This window comes from Neodiprion lecontei, chromosome 1 (genome assembly GCF_021901455.1).
Source record: "Neodiprion lecontei isolate iyNeoLeco1 chromosome 1, iyNeoLeco1.1, whole genome shotgun sequence".
In the NCBI taxonomy this organism is placed as follows: Eukaryota; Metazoa; Arthropoda; class Insecta; order Hymenoptera; family Diprionidae; genus Neodiprion; species Neodiprion lecontei.
Genome location: NC_060260.1, coordinates 26882778 through 26903063, shown reverse-complemented (window position 1 = coordinate 26903063; position 20286 = coordinate 26882778). Strand labels below are relative to the sequence as shown.

The 20286-nt window shown below is 36.5% G+C and overlaps 2 protein-coding genes across 9 annotated transcripts in view; one reads left to right on the top strand and one right to left on the bottom strand.

Annotated features, from left to right (window-relative positions):
* LOC107216749 (glutamate synthase [NADH]) overlaps nucleotides 1-20286 on the bottom strand; it is a 47500-nt gene that overhangs the window by 9198 nt on the left and 18016 nt on the right. For 2 of the 7 annotated variants that reach the window (XM_015654032.2, XM_046746388.1), the window contains 11 exons: nucleotides 9799-9927; nucleotides 5299-5429; nucleotides 4961-5087; nucleotides 4744-4869; nucleotides 4223-4366; nucleotides 4018-4106; nucleotides 3673-3877; nucleotides 3354-3514; nucleotides 2503-2608; nucleotides 1100-1222; nucleotides 635-637 (listed from right to left, as the gene is read on the bottom strand). In XM_015654032.2, the coding sequence (XP_015509518.2) occupies nucleotides 635-637; nucleotides 1100-1222; nucleotides 2503-2608; nucleotides 3354-3514; nucleotides 3673-3877; nucleotides 4018-4106; nucleotides 4223-4366; nucleotides 4744-4869; nucleotides 4961-5087; nucleotides 5299-5429; nucleotides 9799-9918 (1335 nt within the window). In that variant the 5' untranslated portion in view covers nucleotides 9919-9927. Of the gene's footprint in view, nucleotides 1-634; nucleotides 638-1099; nucleotides 1223-2502; nucleotides 2609-3353; nucleotides 3515-3672; nucleotides 3878-4017; nucleotides 4107-4222; nucleotides 4367-4743; nucleotides 4870-4960; nucleotides 5088-5298; nucleotides 5430-9798; nucleotides 9928-11212; nucleotides 11342-14843; nucleotides 15283-15325; nucleotides 15597-20286 lie in introns of those variants that run through there. The other 5 variants (XM_046746387.1, XM_046746389.1, XM_046746384.1 and 2 more) reach the window with 5 other exon arrangements.
* On the top strand, nucleotides 11877-19161 carry LOC124296568. 2 transcript variants are annotated; one of them, XM_046746391.1, is made up of 4 exons: nucleotides 11877-12046; nucleotides 13893-13946; nucleotides 18398-18504; nucleotides 18809-19161. In XM_046746391.1, exons 1-4 carry the CDS (start codon nucleotides 11905-11907, stop codon nucleotides 18917-18919), a joined length of 414 nt encoding a protein of 137 aa, XP_046602347.1. In that variant the 5' UTR covers nucleotides 11877-11904; the 3' UTR covers nucleotides 18920-19161. The 2 variants fall into 2 exon arrangements, 1 of the variants encoding a protein (XP_046602347.1); XR_006906384.1 differs by lacking the exons at nucleotides 18398-18504; nucleotides 18809-19161 and adding an exon at nucleotides 14125-14360.

The window sequence follows — 20286 nt, the reverse complement described above, 5'->3', positions numbered from 1 at the left end:
ATGATGTAGATTGTGGATGATACCAGGCTAAAGAGATACATTTGGCAAAAGAAGAAAAAATGACTATATTATTAGTTAACCAAATAATAAGTTATCTAAAAAGTACCTAATGATAAACGATAGAAAAATACTCCCAAAGATGTCTCTATTTCATATATTATGCATGTAAATTAGCTTGAAATAATTTAACTACTAATACCAGTGAAGATGGGTAAATGAGAAGTGTATGGGCAATGTGTGAAAGAAAATTATGAATTGGTGATTGAAACATGAATGATTGTTATACCAATGCTACGAAATGTATCTAAATATTATTTTCAGAATGTAAATTAGTATGGAAAATACCAATCCAAACCACAAATAAGATTCATTCTGACTATAAATATAATTTTTCCAAAACTATTCATTAAAAGCAGGGTAATATAGGAGCATATAAAGAGTGAAATATACGTGGAAATGTGGGATCAATAAATACATTTTTATGTAAATGAAAACTGATATCAACAAATAAATAAGCGTAAAACGTTATTTCAAAGAAGTATAACAAATAATAACTGAGAAGTATCAAATACCACCACATTAAATAACCAAACTCAAAAGTCCTTTGGAATTCTTTGTTACATTTACAACTCACCCTCTGCACGTAACACCAATGTCGCCATCATAGAAGATAAATTGGAAAAGAAATGTTAAATTAACATCATTGTCGAATTATTGAATTGTGCATATAACAACCATGTAATTTGATTTAGCATTTGATGATATTACATATTTTGTGAATGAACGGATGATATATGTCATGATGTGTGTAATTTTAATATGTAGTATACCACCACCATGTCAATAAATGAAAATACAACGGTGATTATTGATTGATTCTATTAGTTAATGCACCCCCAATGACACATTCATTTAGTATAAAGAATGGTTACTACCTGTACAATATTTAAAAATTATTCTTGCTATCAAAATCTGATGTATAAATTAATTATTCCATTAAACCATCACTGTAACAGATTTCTTCGATTACACTCGCGGAGAATCGATTAATGGTTATCACCGACTGTCATTATAAATTATTTTGAGGAAAATGACATACCTGTTCCTTAAGCCAAGTAGAGTGAGGCCTGCTGCGTGCGATATAAATCTTGAGATCAACATCTTGAATAATCTTTTTCTCTTCTGTGTCAACCAACAGCATCCTTCCAGGCTTCAAACGGCTCTGAAAACGAAACGGATGCAAAGTGAATGCCATTGAAAAGCGCCTTGGTTTGAACAACATTCATGTAACAGCACGGGATGACGGTCCTACAGCTCTTTATACAAACCTAATCCCTAGATGGCGATAATTATATGGTCGTTTGTGGAATGAATAGAAATAAATAAAATAGGGTACAATATGATACACTATTCATACAAATTCCAGAATACAGTAGTGTAAAAATATATATGTGGATTAAACGATTGATATTCTGTCGTTGTTGATGATGTATCCATCGCATACTCATGCATTTCATTTATCTTCCTCGATAATACAAAAATATCAATATTACATACAATTAAAAAAATGTCAGCCTTAAGTTGAGCATCATATTGGCTACAGAAGAGAAAATGTACGAAATGTTCGTGCGATTTAAAAATAATAAAAAATTGAATAATCTAGTGAATATCAAAAGAGGTAAGGTATTAAAAATCCTTGTCTCGTATCCTACCATCAACTAAATTTACTAGCATGATTCTGTGATATATGTTATAAACCCTACTAAAATCATTGAAATACGAGCCAAGGGTGACTAGCAATAACTAATCAAAAAGATAAATCAGGATGTAACAAAATACAACAAGGACAGATCACCAGCACATTATCAATGCTGCCCGAAGTACAGAATTTTCACTAAGATATAGCTGTTTATAAAAATCATGTGTGAGTTATCATGGAAATCAAGGGCGATCACCTAGTCTTTGTACACAGCAGTCCGAAAAATCGAACCTTTAGAAATGAGACAAAATAAATATGTAAATAACATACTGTACGAAGTGAAATCTTCAGACACGCTGTCTGCTTCTCCGCAACATGCATAAAGGTGAAGGTGATCACCCCACAAACGATTTAAACCAATTAAATATAAAATCAATGATATTAACGTGAAACTAGTCAGATGGAAAAAATAATCAATGAGATATGTTGAATCAGATGAATCGTTCGTCACGCTGTAACAATCAAGTTACAACAGGCCTGAACTCCAAAATGTTCAGCCCACCCAGTGCGCCCGCCCCCCCACAATAGCAGGCTGGTCGAGAGACCCTGATCCGTGATGTCATCTCCAAAGAACTAATCCCTAAAGCTGAAATTCTCTGTATCGAAAATTGGAGAGATTGACAAGAGGCGATCGAAGTAACTGTTTCTAGACAGTAAAAGAATTTTTGCCCCAGCATAGGAAGCTGGCTGCTGATTGGTCCCAGCATGATTAGGTCCTTGGGTTGCGTAATCGCCATGTTTACCTTGAGGACAACATTGCTGGGCGGAGTGTCATAGACGCCCACTTCGGACGCCATCACCATCATGTTATCCTTAGTGACGTAGAAACGCGATGGGCGCAGGCCATTTCTGCCAAACAAAAATTCAAAAATTCTTCTGTATTACCATCTTTGCATCAATTAATTATCAGCTGAATAATTGTTGTTCGTTCGTTCGATTGTTTTCCAGCCGGCATTCTCATATACCTCTGTATATACACACATATTTGTTACCTTGTTAAGTTCTTCCTATTAACCATATAGATAGCGATGGAAATAATATACATATTTATATACAACATACTCATACACCCAATGAGATTATGACTTCTTGTCGCACATTGTATTATATTTTAGCTTTTTTCACCTGAATAATTCAATCTGGTCCAAAGACTCCCGAGTACACGTTGATTCATATCATGTTATTTCCATTACCTCTATTATATACTTAAGATCATAATGTTTGTATAAAATCCTGTTGAGATAATAATTTTAAATGATTGTTGTACCCTGACATAATATATCCATGCACATAAATAAAAAAAAAAAAGACAAGTCCAGATTAGAAAAAGTAAAAAGGGATTGAAGTTTGTGGGTTGACACAAGGGAAAAAATTTCAATTAAAATCTTACGCATTATAATAAAAATGTACAAGATTTTTACGACTTTCCAATTATACACAAAAAAAATTATGTGCTTCTAGAGGTAGAGTAGAAAAATAAAATTCATAAACAGATTCGACGACACAGATAGTTGGTGTGTGATGATAAGAGTGTTCAAATATTAAGAAAATGGTACCTAACTGTTATTTCAGTGTAAAATGAAATGCCTTGTACCTGTCTAGTATAGCTCCAACGTAGCGACCATCCGTGAATGTTAGTAGGGCTGGTCCATCCCAGGGTTCCATTGCGCATGCTGCCCAGTGATAGAAATCACGCTTCTCTGTGGCCATTGTTAGATCGTTTTGCCAGGCTTCCGGGACCATCGTCATCACAGCCTATACGGAAAATAATAAAACTATTTTCATAGAGGTATTCGCAAGTTTTAATTTCATTTTATAGTAATATGATGGTTGATTCAAAACCGATAATCCCCGATCTAAGGAATGTTGTCGATGACAACTTCATGAGGAATAGATAATGTGAAAGAACTCACCTCAGGTAGCGTGCGTTGACCAGCCATCACCAAGAATTCCAAGACACAATCAGCAGCTCCGGAGTCAGAGAGGTTCGGTTCAACAACAGGATAAAGTTGTTTCAGTTTATCGCCGTAGATAGGACTGCTCATGACACCTTCTCGCGCTTTCATTAGATTAACATTACCCCGCAATGTGTTTATTTCACCATTGTGGGCAAGAAGACTAAAACAATAGGCATAGTATTTTCATACTTAATATTTGCAACGCTTGTCTTACAGTCGTAGCGAAGATGCAGTTTTTATGTCTTAATATTGTCATAAAATATGGTTGAAGGTACATAGTTATTTTAAGTATTTTCTTACCGTAACGGGTGCGCACGTTCCCAACTAGGGAATGTATTGGTGGAAAAACGTGTGTGCACCAAGGCCAGATATGTTTCGAAGTCTGGAGACTGAAAACAAATACAACTTTAACGTTGAGAAGTGATCTGGTCGAAATAAATTTTAATTATAGAGGGACCCCGTTATGAACCAGGATCGTACAGAGGAAAGATTCAGTTGTGCCTACCGATAAATCTGTGTAATACTTCCATAGTTGATCGGCAGTGAATTGACCCTTGTAAACAACCGTCTTCAGAGACAAGGAGCAGATATAAAAACGGATTCCTGGCTGTGGTATAGTATGCGATGCCCTCTTGCGCAGTACAAACACCTGAAAAATTACAAAATATTTCATCCAAACTGAAACACCGTCAATCCAAGCAAGTGAGATTCTAAAATATTTTCCTGGCTTTCACCGTCAATCCAAGCAAGTGAGATTCTAAAATATTTTCCTGGCTTCATGTGTCACGTACTTTTACAGATTTGTACATCCATTTCAAACATACAGAATACATCGTTTCAAAAATGTTTAGAGTTCAACATTTGATCATTATTTGACCAATTGTGAGTAATTAAATTATAGCACATGTCATGTAATCTAGTAGAAATTTTTTTAAAACTACGATTACACACTGTTGGAAATCATATCGATCAAGAGATTCAGCTGTTGAGCAAGCAATGTAAAATTATTCTAAGCTCTGAACTTACCTGGCGGTTCAACGCCTCGACCTCTTGATCCCCAGTGACAAATACTTGACGCGAATAGGGCTCGGTTTTGTAAGCGACCTGGCCGATTTTTGTATTATCTGTGGGCACGTCACGCCAACAGATGATCTAAAACACGACAAATGAAAAGATTGAATATAATCAGTGATCTTCCATATGATATGAAAGTATGACGTTCTATATTACGGACAAAACATACCCGCAAATTGCACTCTTCAGCTAATTTAGCAAAGGCTTCTTCACTCTGTTGATGAGTGATTTTATCGAGGAAGAAAATTCCGGTTGCATAATGACCGAATTCGGGCAATTCAACGCCGTGCTGTTCACTAAGCAGATAAATTACTTCCATAATTTCACAAATCATATTAGTAGGCAATATATCATAAAAATAATTTGAAATTAGAAAAACAAAAAATTTAACGTAATACTTCTTTTTAACAAGAGTAGATTGGCAAATTGATTATCGTTCGAAATGAGATGACAATAATTTTTTTTTTTTTTTTCACTTTTTGGTAACGTATAATTCGTAATGCCTACCGAATTTCAGCAGCATAATAATCATGGGGAATAGCACAGAGTACACCAGCTCCGTCACCACTATCATTGTCACATGCACATGCACCTCTGTGGTTCATGCGCGCCGATAACTTTTCTGCATCTCGAACGATCTGAAACATAAGTGATGAGAAAAACCAATAAAATTAAGCAGTTCGTTCTACAGCGAAAATTTGACTCTAATAATATATCTAGAACAATTCAGTATTACGTACAATTACTTTGAATACACCTGGGTGAAGAATAGTGTAGATAAAGCTGTGTTTGACTTTCCATCTTTTTGAATTTGAATGTAAAATTTTTTATTCATCGTTTGAATTATTCAAGTAAAGTAGAAAAACTTAGTTCGTATCGTTTGTATGACATGGGTCAAAAGTGTAATATATTCCATGTATTCCACAAGCAAAGTTGTTGAATTTATCGGATATTTAACTATTGCTTGTACTGACGTTTTTTTTTTTTAAACACGCGAATTGTTCCTTCATAACGCTATGTTGCTCCCTTCAGGTTTATGTGCAATGGTGGGCAATAGAACAATTTCAGCTGGGGGTTAATTTCTTTTGAGTAAAACAGTTTGAATATAGATTGTTACGTATTTTTTCTTTAATACAACATATGTCGCTGTAACTAGACCTGAAAGTTCTTTCCATTTACGCCTACAAATGTTTCGATGCATTCAAAATATGTAATTGGGATGTCAAGTTTACAGAGTTTAACACCGAAATTATTGAATAAAATACTGGATCACCTGAGTTTTGATGATATATCTCAGCTTCGAGGTACGAATTAAGGGAAAAAATCCCTACGATATCCCATAATCATTATTTCAATTCACACTCAAATATAAGTCTAAAATAAATATGTGTTAATTGCCCTTCAAACAGAACTCGGGGTCAAACATGGAAAGTAGATTGGCATGATACGTAATAATTATAATAAACAACATACTCATAATATAACTCAATTATCAGGTATCTCAAAAAATTTGCACCAGGCTGCTAGAAAGCGTTTAAATTCAGCATTTTTAGAACTGGGCCCTCAACTTATAACCAAATACACGCAATATCTGATTCTGTTGAAAACTCATAACGCGAGGTATTCTTTACAACTTGTTAACCACACCCACCGTTGATTAATTGTACGTAATTTTGCGCAATTTAATTACCATCTGGGAAGAAATAGCAAGGTGCAATTAGTCAACGGTGAATCCTTGAATACCAACTGCATTTCCCTCGATAAATCACATCTACACTATACTGTAGTATATCACGTCTCTCCATAGTTGTATATCGGGTGATGCGATATTCAGAGGTCGTTTTCTGAGGCTACTAGGCACCGAACACGCCATCTTGCTCGCATTATGCCGAAACTATATTACAAACGGAAGAGGCACCTTTGCCCCTGGTGAGTACATGAACCTTAAGATATCTCAAAATTTAAATAGCGTGTAATTTGACGATAAACTGGGCGATAAATTGTACGGTCTATGTAATGAAATTGGTAACGCCGCACCAGGAGAAATACTGGATCTTTTTATCGAGCTTCAGGAGAGCAGTCAGGGAATGGAACAAGAGGAGAACAAGAAGCTAGCCAAATTAGTTCTACTGATTGATCAATATCTGGATTGGTTTGAAAGGTTTCGAATTACTTCCGAAGAAGAAGAACCCTCGTGGTGGTAAGACACGAGGATCATCTGATACTACGTTGGAATCGTCGGTCTGTGACTACATTATTCAACACCGTTCAATGGGAGAGAGAAAATGTAGAGAAACGTGCCCGTGATTTCAGGTACGGAACTTGCATCGTCGATTTGCTCGACTCCTACTTGAGCTCATCCTACAATTTGGTTGCTACCCACGAGGGGCCGCTGGTGAGTATTGATCGGGTTCCGCGCTTCTTTAGCGAGGAAAATGACTGTGCATATTAGCATTGAGGACGAAAAAATTGCGACGACAGGTGAAATTGTCAGGGCAATACGCGGTGAAGGGACAGTCCGAGATGCCGCCGAAAATAAGCGAACCCTTAGGCGGTCCAATCGGGTTGGAAGAACTTCTGCAGGTGCTCAAGTACGTGAGAAAGCACGTCAGGTGGTCGAATTTTACAAACTCATTTCGAAGCGAGTCGGAGAGAGCCGCGGAGTTGGAAGAAGATACTGTGAGTCGGTTAAACCGGAGAGTAAAATCGTACCTTGTCACGTCGTTCGAATGGTTTCAGGAAGAAGTAACAACCACAGTTGACAAACAGGAAGGTTATCAAAGGAGCTACAAAAGGAATCAACTCGATTATTACGATTGCGACGAGAGTACCGAGTCATTGATCGTGATGGTATGACGAACGGATGATATTTTTCGACGAAAGTGTTATAAAGTCATAAAGATATTTCTTCTTTGTGGCAGGTGAATCTTCAATGCGACAGATCATGCGGTCCGGCTCGTTTGAGAGGTGGATTTGAGGAGATGAGGGACTGGCGAAAGGAGATAGAGCTTTTGAAAAGAGATATGAAGGACAGGGAGCCGTGTTTGGAGAGAGATTTAGCCGCGATAGTATCGAAAAATGACGCGAGTATATCCTCCTTCAAGTCGAAGCTGGCTCAACTGAGATCGGTAAAAGAATCGTCCAGGGTAGATCACGACTTGTCGTCGAAGAAACCCGTGCACGAAAAGTACGTCTTCAACTTGGAAATAAAGTCGATTTATCCGAGTAGTGATGGAAATTTTGGTGAAAAATACGGTGAAACTATGCTGCATTTAACTCACACACCGGAGCATATATTTGCTGCGCAAACTGAATGCTGTCTATATTAGCGAAAGGCGATATTTCGGATAAAATTTGTGAATCTTTACTAAAATTATACACTTTTTATACAATGATTCATGAGCTTTGAATTTATATATCAGAGTAACTCTAACTTTGAACACGAATATTTTGTTTAATGAATTCTTGTTAATCTACGTTGCGTACGAACAACTTAAGAATATGAAAACAACTGACCGCATTCGAAGGTCTAAAAGACGGTGATGATGGTCGGTCTGACAGAGAGAAAAAAAAATAGTCCAACCGCAAGAAATTGATCAAGGTATTAAGTTGCACTGGTTTAGATGACCGTCAAATTCAATGCCTAGGTAACGAATCAACGTTCGATTCGGAAAAAAACAGAAGCAAATGGAAATGATAACCCTCTAGATACGCGGGTTGTGAAAGAGGTCGAGGTTGCGAAACTTTTGCATAATTGTTTAACTACCAATATTTGATCTAAGGTGGTATCAGCATTGATGAAGTGTCCTCATATTTGTCGGCGTTTCAATTTCGTAATACGAATGTTAGACGCAATTTTACATACGATCAGAGCGCCAAGCCAAGTTGCTTTGAGGACATTTTTGAACTCTGGTAGTGTATGTTAATAGTTACGCTCGGTAATAAGTAATTACGGCAAAAATAAGCACCTAACCGGTTGCTCAAATGCCAGTTTAGAGAAAAATCGCTGATCGAATTCTAGAAGATTAAACCGTAGAATGAGATGAGAACAGTTGTTCCTGAAGTAAATATTTATCGCTGATATGACTCGACAAAAAAAAAATTTCATTCATTCGAATTTAGTGCGGATACTAAAAAAAGTCTTGCCCACTCGAGATTGTCGTTAATATCTGTCTAAAACTTTATCTCGAAAGATATAAATCGATCATTTTTACTCAGATAAGCAGAGTGGAATTTGTCGAGCTTAAAAGATACACTGGGTCAATGCTAATCGATCAATATACAATACCACCACCTAGGAAGTGTGACTGATCTTTACGAAAGATAAAACTCGACTCGGCTCAATTTCGAAAAGTTGGATAATAGTCATTCGATGATTTCATCCGAGAAAAATATCATACGACCCGACTGATTTTATGAAATCAACAAACGCGTATCCGAAAAATAAATTCACTACAAGATATAATGTTTGAAAAATTGGAAGAATTTAGCGATAATATAAAAATGGTTTAATGACAGCAGATAATAACTCCAATTTTCAAGCATGATCTTATAAAAGTTAAGTTTCTTGAAATGTCATCGCCTACATTCGAATATGTAAGCAAAGTAAAAACAGTTATAAAAGTGTTGAATTTAGTCGACGCAACTGTCAGACTGGGTCAGTGGAAAATTTCGATTTACGAATTTTTGAATCTCATAGCGATTATTCTGGGACTAGTTCTGTTAATGAGGTAGAAGTTAGTAACGTCACTGTAACGATTCATGCTTAGGAACGATCGTTACTTCGCACCTTCAGGATTGTCTGACAATGAGTAAATAAAAAAAATATACTCGTATTTCGAAAAGCCAACTCTTGAAAGTCATTCTAAAATTGCACAATGACGATTTTTGAATAATGTTTTCGCGGATGTTTCTTTAACTAATTTCAGTCTGGCGTCTTTTACCTTGATAAACGAGTAAGAATTGTGAAAAATGAAATATGATACATAAAATTACTGTATATCTCACCTTGTGGGATCGTTTCCCATCAATGGCGACTATAAATCCAACACCACAGGCATCTTTCTCAAGAGTTGGGTCGTAGAGGCCCTGCTTTACCGGTAGAGACCACGGGTCACCAGAGCTCATATTCGTAATCTGGAAACAAACATTTATCCATTTATTATTATACCCGGTTGAACGCAGTCTTTCAGTAAGTCGTTTATATCCTCTGTATAGTAAGTGTTTACACGTGGATTTCACACTAATTCTCAGCCATTGTCGTTGAATAAACTTCATCAGACATATAATACATGTATAATAACGAAATCGGATACCCATCACAGCGTAGATTCAAATTAGTCGAGAGCATTATAATACTAATTTCGTTACAAGTAGGCAACTAATTAGTATGCTCGACCTCATCGAACTGTTGGCCAAACCTTAATTATCGATTTGCTTGAACTATTATACGTAAAATAGTACGCTCTTCTCCGAAGCCCATCGGTATAAATTTCTTCAAATTTATTTCGACGAGTCATTAAGATATTGAAAAACAACTCGGTGTTCGCTCAGCATCGTGAAATTATCGTACATGACATAAAACAAAATTGTCTCTGCTGCTCGCTGCGATGCGCGTGAGAGAAAGTTGGGCAAAAAGAATTTTTGTTCGCAAAAACAAGCTGACATATTTTGCGAAAAGTAGCAATGGAGTAGTTTGCACAAGTGCACAATATCGTCATCGTTTATAACTCGTTCATATTTCTCTTAATTTGTTATTCCGTAAATAAATACGATCTTTGAATATGAAAATGGATCGTCCCGTGAAACAGACAGTAATAATTACTGAATGAAAAAATTGACCTTACAGGCTCATATATCTATGATACGTGATAAGAATTTTTAATGTTAAAAAACGGTATCGACGATTACATAAGTACAGAGAGAATGCGGAACGTGAAGTGGAATTATAGAACAATTCGATAATCTCGTTATCATCGGATGTAATCACACCGTAAGTACGATATATAGAAATAAGAAATTTGAAGCCACAGTTGTCAAGTTGATAATACAATTATGATGTACTCGCGTATTTCGCAGCGATATGCAGTGCAGACCAGGTCTGGGGGTACGAAATATCTAAAACCATCTCGCTATCAATTATCACATCGCAGACTAAAGTAAAACGCAAATTTTCCCGTCACATAATATGGTGATGACGAAGAAAAAAAAAAGTACAGAGAATATATCGGAAGAAGACTTTCAGTTATCAATCTAGACCGCATATAAGACGTATTTGAACGAGTGAAACGTTACAATTAGTCGCCTGCATGTTGGATATCACCATGTTTAGTAAGGTTTACAAAAGTTTCTTTTGTTTTTATTTAATATACGTACAACTGGCACGTTTGAATAGGATGTACAAATAAAAATTTCCACTTACATTCCAACTGCAACAATAATGCAACTCGAACTTTATTCCGTTGTTCACACTGTAGATGCTCAATTTACAGAAAACAATTTTTCCGTTGTGTATGAAAACTTTTTCAAATTTCATTCGGCGTAAAACGCGATGGACCAGGACAACGGTATTCGTACTCGTATAAAATATTGATTTTTGGATTTCGCTTTGGAGTTCGCTTATTCGAACGAACATTGGAAGACTCGTCGAGACTCTAGACGACGGTGGGTTGCACGATTATTGGCGCATGGTTTATAGTTGCATAACAAGTTCATTATCCAGGGTCAGTATAAATGTGCGCATCAATATTGAAAACCCGTACCTACCAGTGAGTATTGGAAAATAATAAGTTGCGCAACTAACTGCACGACACAATCAAGCTTATCGATTCGTGAACATAATCCTGATGCTGGTGAAAATAAATACTTTAGCAGGGTTCTAGTTAACTACGCCAGTTTTCGATTCACTCGTAATCGGGCATCGTATTTGTCTCTAATATCGGATACAAGAATCGAATACACGAGAGCGTAACGTACCCTGCTAAGTTTTATCGATACCTTCGTAACGTCGTGTATTGAATATCGGAGCTGCACACAATCAAGTGAATTTAATTCCTACACGACGCGTACTCGAGTTTCTACTCCGTCGTAGCGTTTGTGCATCGCACTGCAGGCATGCGTCAACTGCACAATTGCAGCAGCGACGATGCAGATGGTGGTGCTTTTATGACTTCGAATGATATATTTTCAACGCACGATAATAATTTGTCATCGTTTTTACACCTCCGTGCACCGAAGAGGAACAAATACTGCACTGGTGGGTGTTTTTATTTTTCATCGATTGTACCGATCTGCGAATGATAATCGAGCAACAAGAATTTTTGCAAAACGGATCTTCGTAATCACGCCAGTTTTGTGTTAGAATAATTATAAAGTTTCCTTATTCGAGGGGTTTTACAGTTCGGTTCACTCAAGTTCTTTTTTAAACGCGACCCAGTTTAATTTATTGCACGTACCGAATGCCCAGCCTGTAAAGAATATGCAGTAGAAGGCGAAATTTATTCATCTCTGAGAATTCTATGACGTGCTCTAACGACTACAGCACCATTTGTGTAAGTGCGCGAATTTAGAGTTATATTAATTCTCTTAAGCGGAAGCATTAAATTACATTGGCATACATGCATCGTAAGTCTGCTGTGGCAAATACCCGATGTATTCACAATTTACATACGTGCGGTATAATCTGTAGAGTGAAACCAACGTCACTAATCTATTTAGATTACGGGGTCGTCCAACAGCGATGTGTTTGAGCATATAACGTAAGCCAAACGACGACGAGGAGATTCGATTCTTCTTCTCATATCGTAATACTTTCATAGCACAAGATTTTTCTTCGTTTTATCACAATGTTACGTTACGTTGTATTATGTTACATGATATTGTTATGTTAGGTTACGTTAGTTATGGCTATGTTACACTTTTTTTGCAACTCTTCACTCACCATGCGTTAACTGTTTACGAGAGATAAAATATTATTTATAATCAGTTGCTACATGTAACTCTTCTCGGTATCGTTATTCTACATATAATATTGCGTACGTATATAACGCTTTAAATGCGTCTACAAGAATAATTTGTATAGATGCATGTATGCAATTAGCGCATAGAATGTAAATAATTCAAAACCTAAATGCGATAGTAACGATTATCTTTTCACGCGAATATTCAACTTGTGTTAAAGAAGATGTTATGTAAAAAAAAAAAATAATTGTTCGCACGAATAATTTACAACTGCATACAGTGCCCGTAGAATTATTATCAACAATTAGGAAATTCCTTAATATAGCATAAGTGAACCAAATAAATCAATAAATATATATATATATTTTATCGCAATCGATCGGTGCAGCATTTTTGTCAAATTAATTCAACAAAAAGACACGTACGGATATATTGATCTTTGGCTATTTTCTCCGCAAATAAAATCATCAATAGAAATTGTGAACAACGACAAACCAAATACATGGACGCAATAGTTTCAGGACATTATATATATTTTATATCCTAGAAATTGGTATTCGTACGAATAGAAGGTTGCAAAAAAAATCCGGGAACCTTTCTTCGATTTCTTCAATTTTCCTACCTACACTCAACTGAACTCTCGACTCTAGTTTCCGTTTGCGGTTGATTACAAGTGAAAAAATATCACGACAGCATAAAAAAAAAAAAAAACAAGAAAGTAAATTGCTGTTGAAAGGTGGACAACCGGTACAGTTGTCTGTTAGTGAACTATCAGGGCATATATTTATAACGTGAGTTTAAAAATAACCTTAATATATAATCTAGATATAAAGAACGTTGTCGAAAAATTGTGAAAGAAAAATTGAGCGATCAATGCCTGCACAGATGCGAGTTGCCGAGAAATTGGAACTCGTTCAAAACTACACGGACGTTAATGAATGAGACAAGAATATAGAAAGAAAAAAAAAAACAGAAATTTTCCGCAGCAAAAATGAAAAAGAATTAGAATACTTGCACAAGATTGATTCACTATCTAAAATTTAGTCGCGGTAAAAATGATCGATTGTTAATAGAGAGATCAATAATTATAGGCATGTGTGTCTATATAATGTTATTAGATATTCGTATCACCGTTGTTTCAGAATCCAGCATTAATTTCCCGGCAGCCATAGGAAGTCCTTGCGAGTTTACGATACGTGAGTAAAATGTTCAAGCGATAACGTTCCAGCCGCATGGTCCGACTAAAAATACGTTTCTTATAATGTTACATATAATACATAATACGCGTCTCGAACGTAGCGCTGCGGTCGATTAACTAGTTTTTACAGCTTTTCCTTTTTTTCAATTCCATTGCACATTCTTCTCCTTTTTCAGCGACGCGGTTACGGCTAAATTTATATAATCGCAAAGCGAAACAGATTCGGCGACAATTCAATGTTCCGTGCAAATAACGGTAAGCTGGTTTAGGAGGCGAAAAAAGGACAAAAGTTCGAGATAGAAGGACAACTAGGCAGACAAACAATCAGCTTCATATTGAACCGCGTACGTGGCGAAAAATAAGATGGGTGTGCCATGAGAGTACGGTTGTAAAAATCGAAGCGGTGAATCCAGTTAAGCACGAAATTACAGGCATTTGTATCTCTAGCCAAAAACGTGCATTGTTTTACTCGAACAAAATTGATTGAACCGAAGCTTTGATTATTACTGAATAACGAGATTCTAAAAAAAAAAAAGAAATCGTTGAACAAATTGATTTATCAAGAAATACTTTGGTAAGTGTTACAATAAAATCACTTGCACGAAATTTGACAATCAAGTCAAGTGAGTTCTATAACAATAAATACTATTCTTACGTCAAAAACGAACTTTTCTCAGCTGCCTGGCAACGAGTTTTGAGTTCTATTTAACCTGACAATATCCAGCTGCTTTGTAAAATTTTTGTAAACGATAACAGTGACTTGAACTAATCAAATTGCATCTGTCATTTTTAAGTTTTTCAACAACTTTTTCATTCTCATCACGACTCAATTAACAAATGATTAAGTGCTATACCTACGCTTCAGATATGATTGAAGTGATTGAAATATTTGTACCTGAGAATACACCGCAGTTTCCTCTTTGGAACAGCGAATAAAGTGATGGTTGTAAAATAAATTCACAAGTAGAAATCTTCACTTTATTTTTCCTCACAGAGATCACTGACAACGAGTATATGAATTATACGAGGCACCGATTTGCGTTTATAATAAATTTACCAGCGTAGTTGAGAAACGTTTGCACTATTGATAAATACCGATGGTACTTTCCTCCTTTTTTTTTATTTAATTAAATTTTTTACGTAGGCGCGAACTTTAATCGATAGCCGATGTATATATATATGTATATGTGTGTGGGAGGGTATATAATCAATGTTACATTAGATACTTAAAGTATCCATACGTAACTGTATGTATGTACGTATATTTCCGGTTGTTCGCGGTGCGTTTGTAACAATACGTAATATTTATTATTATTATTATTATCGTTAATTATTACGTATATATTATTGCGATAAAAAAAAAGTGCATATTATAACCTTTAGACGTTAGAAGCGCAGACGGTATAAATTTATCGATGATCCTCGAAGATGATCGGTGGGGGTGGTAATTCCAATTAGTTGAAAAAAAATTACCACATCCGCAGCGAGTTAATATCGCGCAAAAGCTGTGACTGTACTTATCATATAGCTGATCGTTGATTTATTGAAAATATATGTTATAAGTATACGTATGTATAACGAAGAGTGAGGTGGTAGCACGATCTCGCACTGACACACCGGCGGCTACGAAGCTTCGGAACAGACTGACCGACCGAAGCATCACTCGGCGCTTTCGGAAGCACTCGGATTCGAGAGAGGAGAGCGAGAGAGAAAAAAAAAGAGAGAGAGAGGGAGAAGGTGGGTGGGAGGGAAGGAGAGAGAGAGAGAGAGAGAGAGAGAGAGAAAGAGAGAGGTCCATGTCCAACTAACTGCCACTGCTGCCCCCTACGAACTTTATGCTAGTGCAATATATGTATGTGTGTGTAAAGTGTGTCCGTAGAATGAATTCTATATGTATAAATTGCGAATACCAGACATTGAGTATTTCGCTTGGGCAACGTAACGTCTGGCTCTACTTTGAGCAGCCTCCATAATGTAATGCACGAGTCGTAATACACGGGGGTGGGGGGATAACTGCAGCGATGTGTGAGGATTAAAATAAATGGGAATTATGGAATGCAAATTTTATTGCAGGGGAGTTATTTGCATTATTTAACATGAGCAGGTAATTGAGCGGTAACAGGTAACGTGTGAAAAATATAATAAATTTGAAAATTAAATCGTTTTTCGATTACAATTCCTTGGAGAATATATTCAACTTTTATACATACAAGATTTTTATCGTAGTAACTTTCAAGGTCCAAAATACACTTACATATATGATATTCCGATTTGAAATCATTGCTCGTGACAATGGGAAAAACACGGTTGAAATCAGTAGAAATGAAGAAAGAAATGAAAAAACTTTTACGCAGTATTGAAATAATATAATTTCAACGCGTACCGAATGACTTATTATGCATGTAAATGAATTCGCTGATTTCGATACGTTAGAACATATTATTAAATCAACAGTTACAAGTTCAAAATTTCAAGTAGATTTTACGATATAATACGTTACTACTTATAATATAATAATTCTAATTCGAAGAATCACTTTACTATAAAATATTTGTTATAAAATGTTGAAAAGCAAAAAATCTATTCTCAGTATAGATTCAGGAATTAAAAATTCTAGGATATCTTAATGACAGGCTGGTAGGAATCTGATTTCGATTCCGTAGAGTACTCGATATATAAACCGTAACCGGTTTTTTATTTCTTTTCTTTTGTCTTGCTACGTATACGTATAATATGAGAATTGTTTCCCAGTGTCCGTTCCATGCCAACTGCAATAAGTGCGGCTGCAGCAGCGTCTAAAATCAATAAACCGTACGCTTCTTGACTCGAAGTTCTTCAAGTGCAGGCAAGATTACATTTAAACCCGTTCGTCGTCAATGCGTACAAAACACCGTGTATCTAAAATATCTCAAATTTGAAACTCCCTCGTTATTATAGTCGTGATTAATGCACAGTTCTCAACTATTTTTCTCAAGTAAATATACGTATAAGAATGCTGGATATGATGCAAAGTGAAAACAAGTTTTTGAGTTGTTAAACCCGAGAATACTTGTGCCAAATTTTCTTGTTATTTCAACGATGCCTACCCATATTTTCCCAGAGTTTTCTCTATCGACTATACAAACATGAAATGAAATTCAGCAAGAAAACTAAAAAAAAAAGGCTGTAAGTGTCTGCAATCAGATGTAAAAAAAAAAAATAATAATTAGGAAAAACTGTTTTTCCTCAATGCATACCTTCATAAAAAGTTATATAAAGTGGTACTCGCAGCTTTTTTAATTATCCTCTTTAACTTTTCTCACTTCACCTCCTGCAGCGAAGTATTTTAAATGTAAATGTCTACACGTATGCAAACTCTGCAAACTCCGAGACGGTACATACATACATTTTTGCAAGCTATGCCGTGTGTGAAACGGCATCGTTTCTGCAAGCCGTGCAAGCATGAATAAATAAATATTCACCCAGTAAGCACTCATGCAGCTCTGCTAGATCCGTATAATAATCCGGCGAGTGAAATGGCGTGCGAACTGCATCGACTTTCGAGCATCCCTAAAAGCATGTGTATAACGAACACGTCCAAAATTAGTGCAGCTAGCCTAGACAAGAATAAACTCTTCGCTGCCGTCTCCGACCCAGCATTCGTATATATACACACACACACACACATATATATATATATATATATATATATATATATATATATATATATATTGAACGGGTACGGTTTATCTTGGGGTCAGAGCCTATGAGATAAACCCGTTATTCTGTGTTCTTTGTCACTTTATAATGAACCCCCACTGATGGGCTAAAAGTAGGATCAGCTTATCAGACCCAAAAAAACCCTGGATAGTCGAACTACACCTTTGCTTCCGGCTGGAGACAAGTGAGAGAGGCGTATGTCACCTATTCGGAGACACGGTCTTACCGGTAGTACTCCCTTCTAATCGCGAACTCGGAATAAACAGAGTCGCCTGCCTATTTCTGCTGTGGTTTACTGACCCCAAACACTTACAATCTTCCAGACCAGGGACTACCTTGGCTGGCTTGTTGGTTTTCTTCCCCTCCCCTCTTCGAGGTGAAACTTTATGTTAGAGAAATATGTTTGACAACGAGACAGACGAGTGCATGTTTAGAATGTAAAACTGCTTCGATAGCGATAATTCGAATACATTTGATAATGACCGAGGTCGGCGATCTGGTTTATAAAATTAACAATAGAGAAAAAAAATTGTAAAATAAAAATAAAGAAATAATAATATTCGGGATTTATCGGTTCTGCTCCTAAGACTGTCCCTACAGTTCAAACGTTTTATATCTTTCCTAATTCTCTTCAGCAGTCCCCGGCTATCGTGGACTCTAATAAACAATATCTACCTAATATTGGAACTAAGCGCTTTGCTTGAGGTTCCTCTCCCTAAACTTGAAGCTAAATTCGACAATGTTCTCTAGGCGAGCAACATTTCGTATCAATACGACGCAGCTCGGCGCTTTGCCGGTCAACTGGTGCCCGCTCTTCGTGGTCCTCCAGTTTTATACTCTTCCAGGGCTGTGCTCAGGTTGGTTTATCGACGTCATTTCCCTATTCGTGTGTCATGTCATGGGTCATCGTCCGTCGTCTTTGTTCATTATTTTGGGTTTATGTTAGCCTCTGTCGATGTCGATGGTGGTCTCGATCAGCTGTCCGTTACAATTGTTGTCGTGATTTTTGTATGTCACGGGCATTGTTGATATTATGCGTTCTTGAACAGCTGTCCGTTACAATATATATATATCATCATATATATATCAATATATATATATCTTAGACCGTCGTAGTCTAGGATCGATAACTGGGTCTGATTCGAAATTCTTTTTCCGCAGCCTAGCTGGAGGGGGAGAAAAGGCATGTGGGGGGATTTTGGTAGGAGAACAGAATGTCATCCGTCTTCTGGGACAGCTGCCATCCCGGCGATTTACTACCACAAGGGTTGAACTAGAAGCGATTTCCGCCTTTCTCGGAACGATAAGACCGCTCTACTCGGACATTTTCACCTTGTCGACAGACATCTTATATCACGTTACGTTCTGTTAAGATGTCTAATTCTTTTAAAAAATTAATATACGTATAAGTTTAACGGGAGTGGTCGACATGATTTTTTGGAAAAAGTACGTGAGCCTTCAATTTTTTTTTTTTTTTTTTTTTTCAGTCGAACATTATCACGCGAAACTTATCTTCCGGTCACGAGGTAGTTGCAAAGATAATTATTTCATTGTCCTTTCCGAATATTCGAAATTTTTTTTTTTTACTTGTAAAAGGAAGATATTTTTCATATTGTTTCAGGCTACTCGTGGCTTTGAAAAAAAATCAGTGGTATTGAATATCTTGTAAATAAATTTGACTTTGCACTTGAACATCATTTTATAGGACAAAATTGCGTAACATAGAATATAATGGCTTACAATTAGCATCGCGCAAATATTAAAAAGAATTGTATGCGTGTATTTGAAAATTTATCTCTGTTTGAATTGTCGCATTAAATATCGCATTGAAATAAATTCGACGCGTTTCAACGAGAAAAAATTTTCTCGGCGCTCTAACTAGGTGTTAAACATTTGCAAATTTCTATTTAGCAAATTACTTATGGTAGGTACCTATTACCTCAGAAAATTGACATAAATTTACAAAATGTAGAATCAACATTGAAACACACTTTGCACGCTATTTGCAACTTCAGTGTATTATACAATGTACCGTAAATCAATTTACAATTATTAAGTACAGTAAAGGCGAGAGTTTGAAAAGCCTGTAATACACGCGTTACTGCAATATTAATCAATATTCGTTCTCTTGTATAACGCCGACGGTTAATCAGACTTACTCGGAACGGAACTGGGCGTGTTCCGGCCATTACAATTATTCGAAATACCTCGAAGGATGTAAGCTAGTATGTAGCAGATAGGATGTGGTTTACACGGAGCGGAGTTCATTTACGTGGGTAGTTAGTTACCCTTTTGTAATCCCTGGCTCAAAGTCTGCCGGCCTGCGAGTTCTGGAGAAGTCTACGAACCTAGAATATGTGTGATTTTTCGACATAGGGTTTGCTGTATTTCAAGCCCGAAACCAGCGGAAAACGCTGAACGACAATCGCGACTCCCGTTATTATGGAATAGTTTTAAATATTATTGAGAATGCGGTTTGGTACAAGTTTCTTGCCGGTGTCGTTGACCAGTTTTTAATCAACGAAACGAGTTTCTACGAGTCATCGAAGTATTATCGAATCGTGTAAATTCATCGTGTCTGGATGACCGTGCCGTAATTTTGACTATAGCAAAAATGTAGAATCGCATGAGACAGTTTA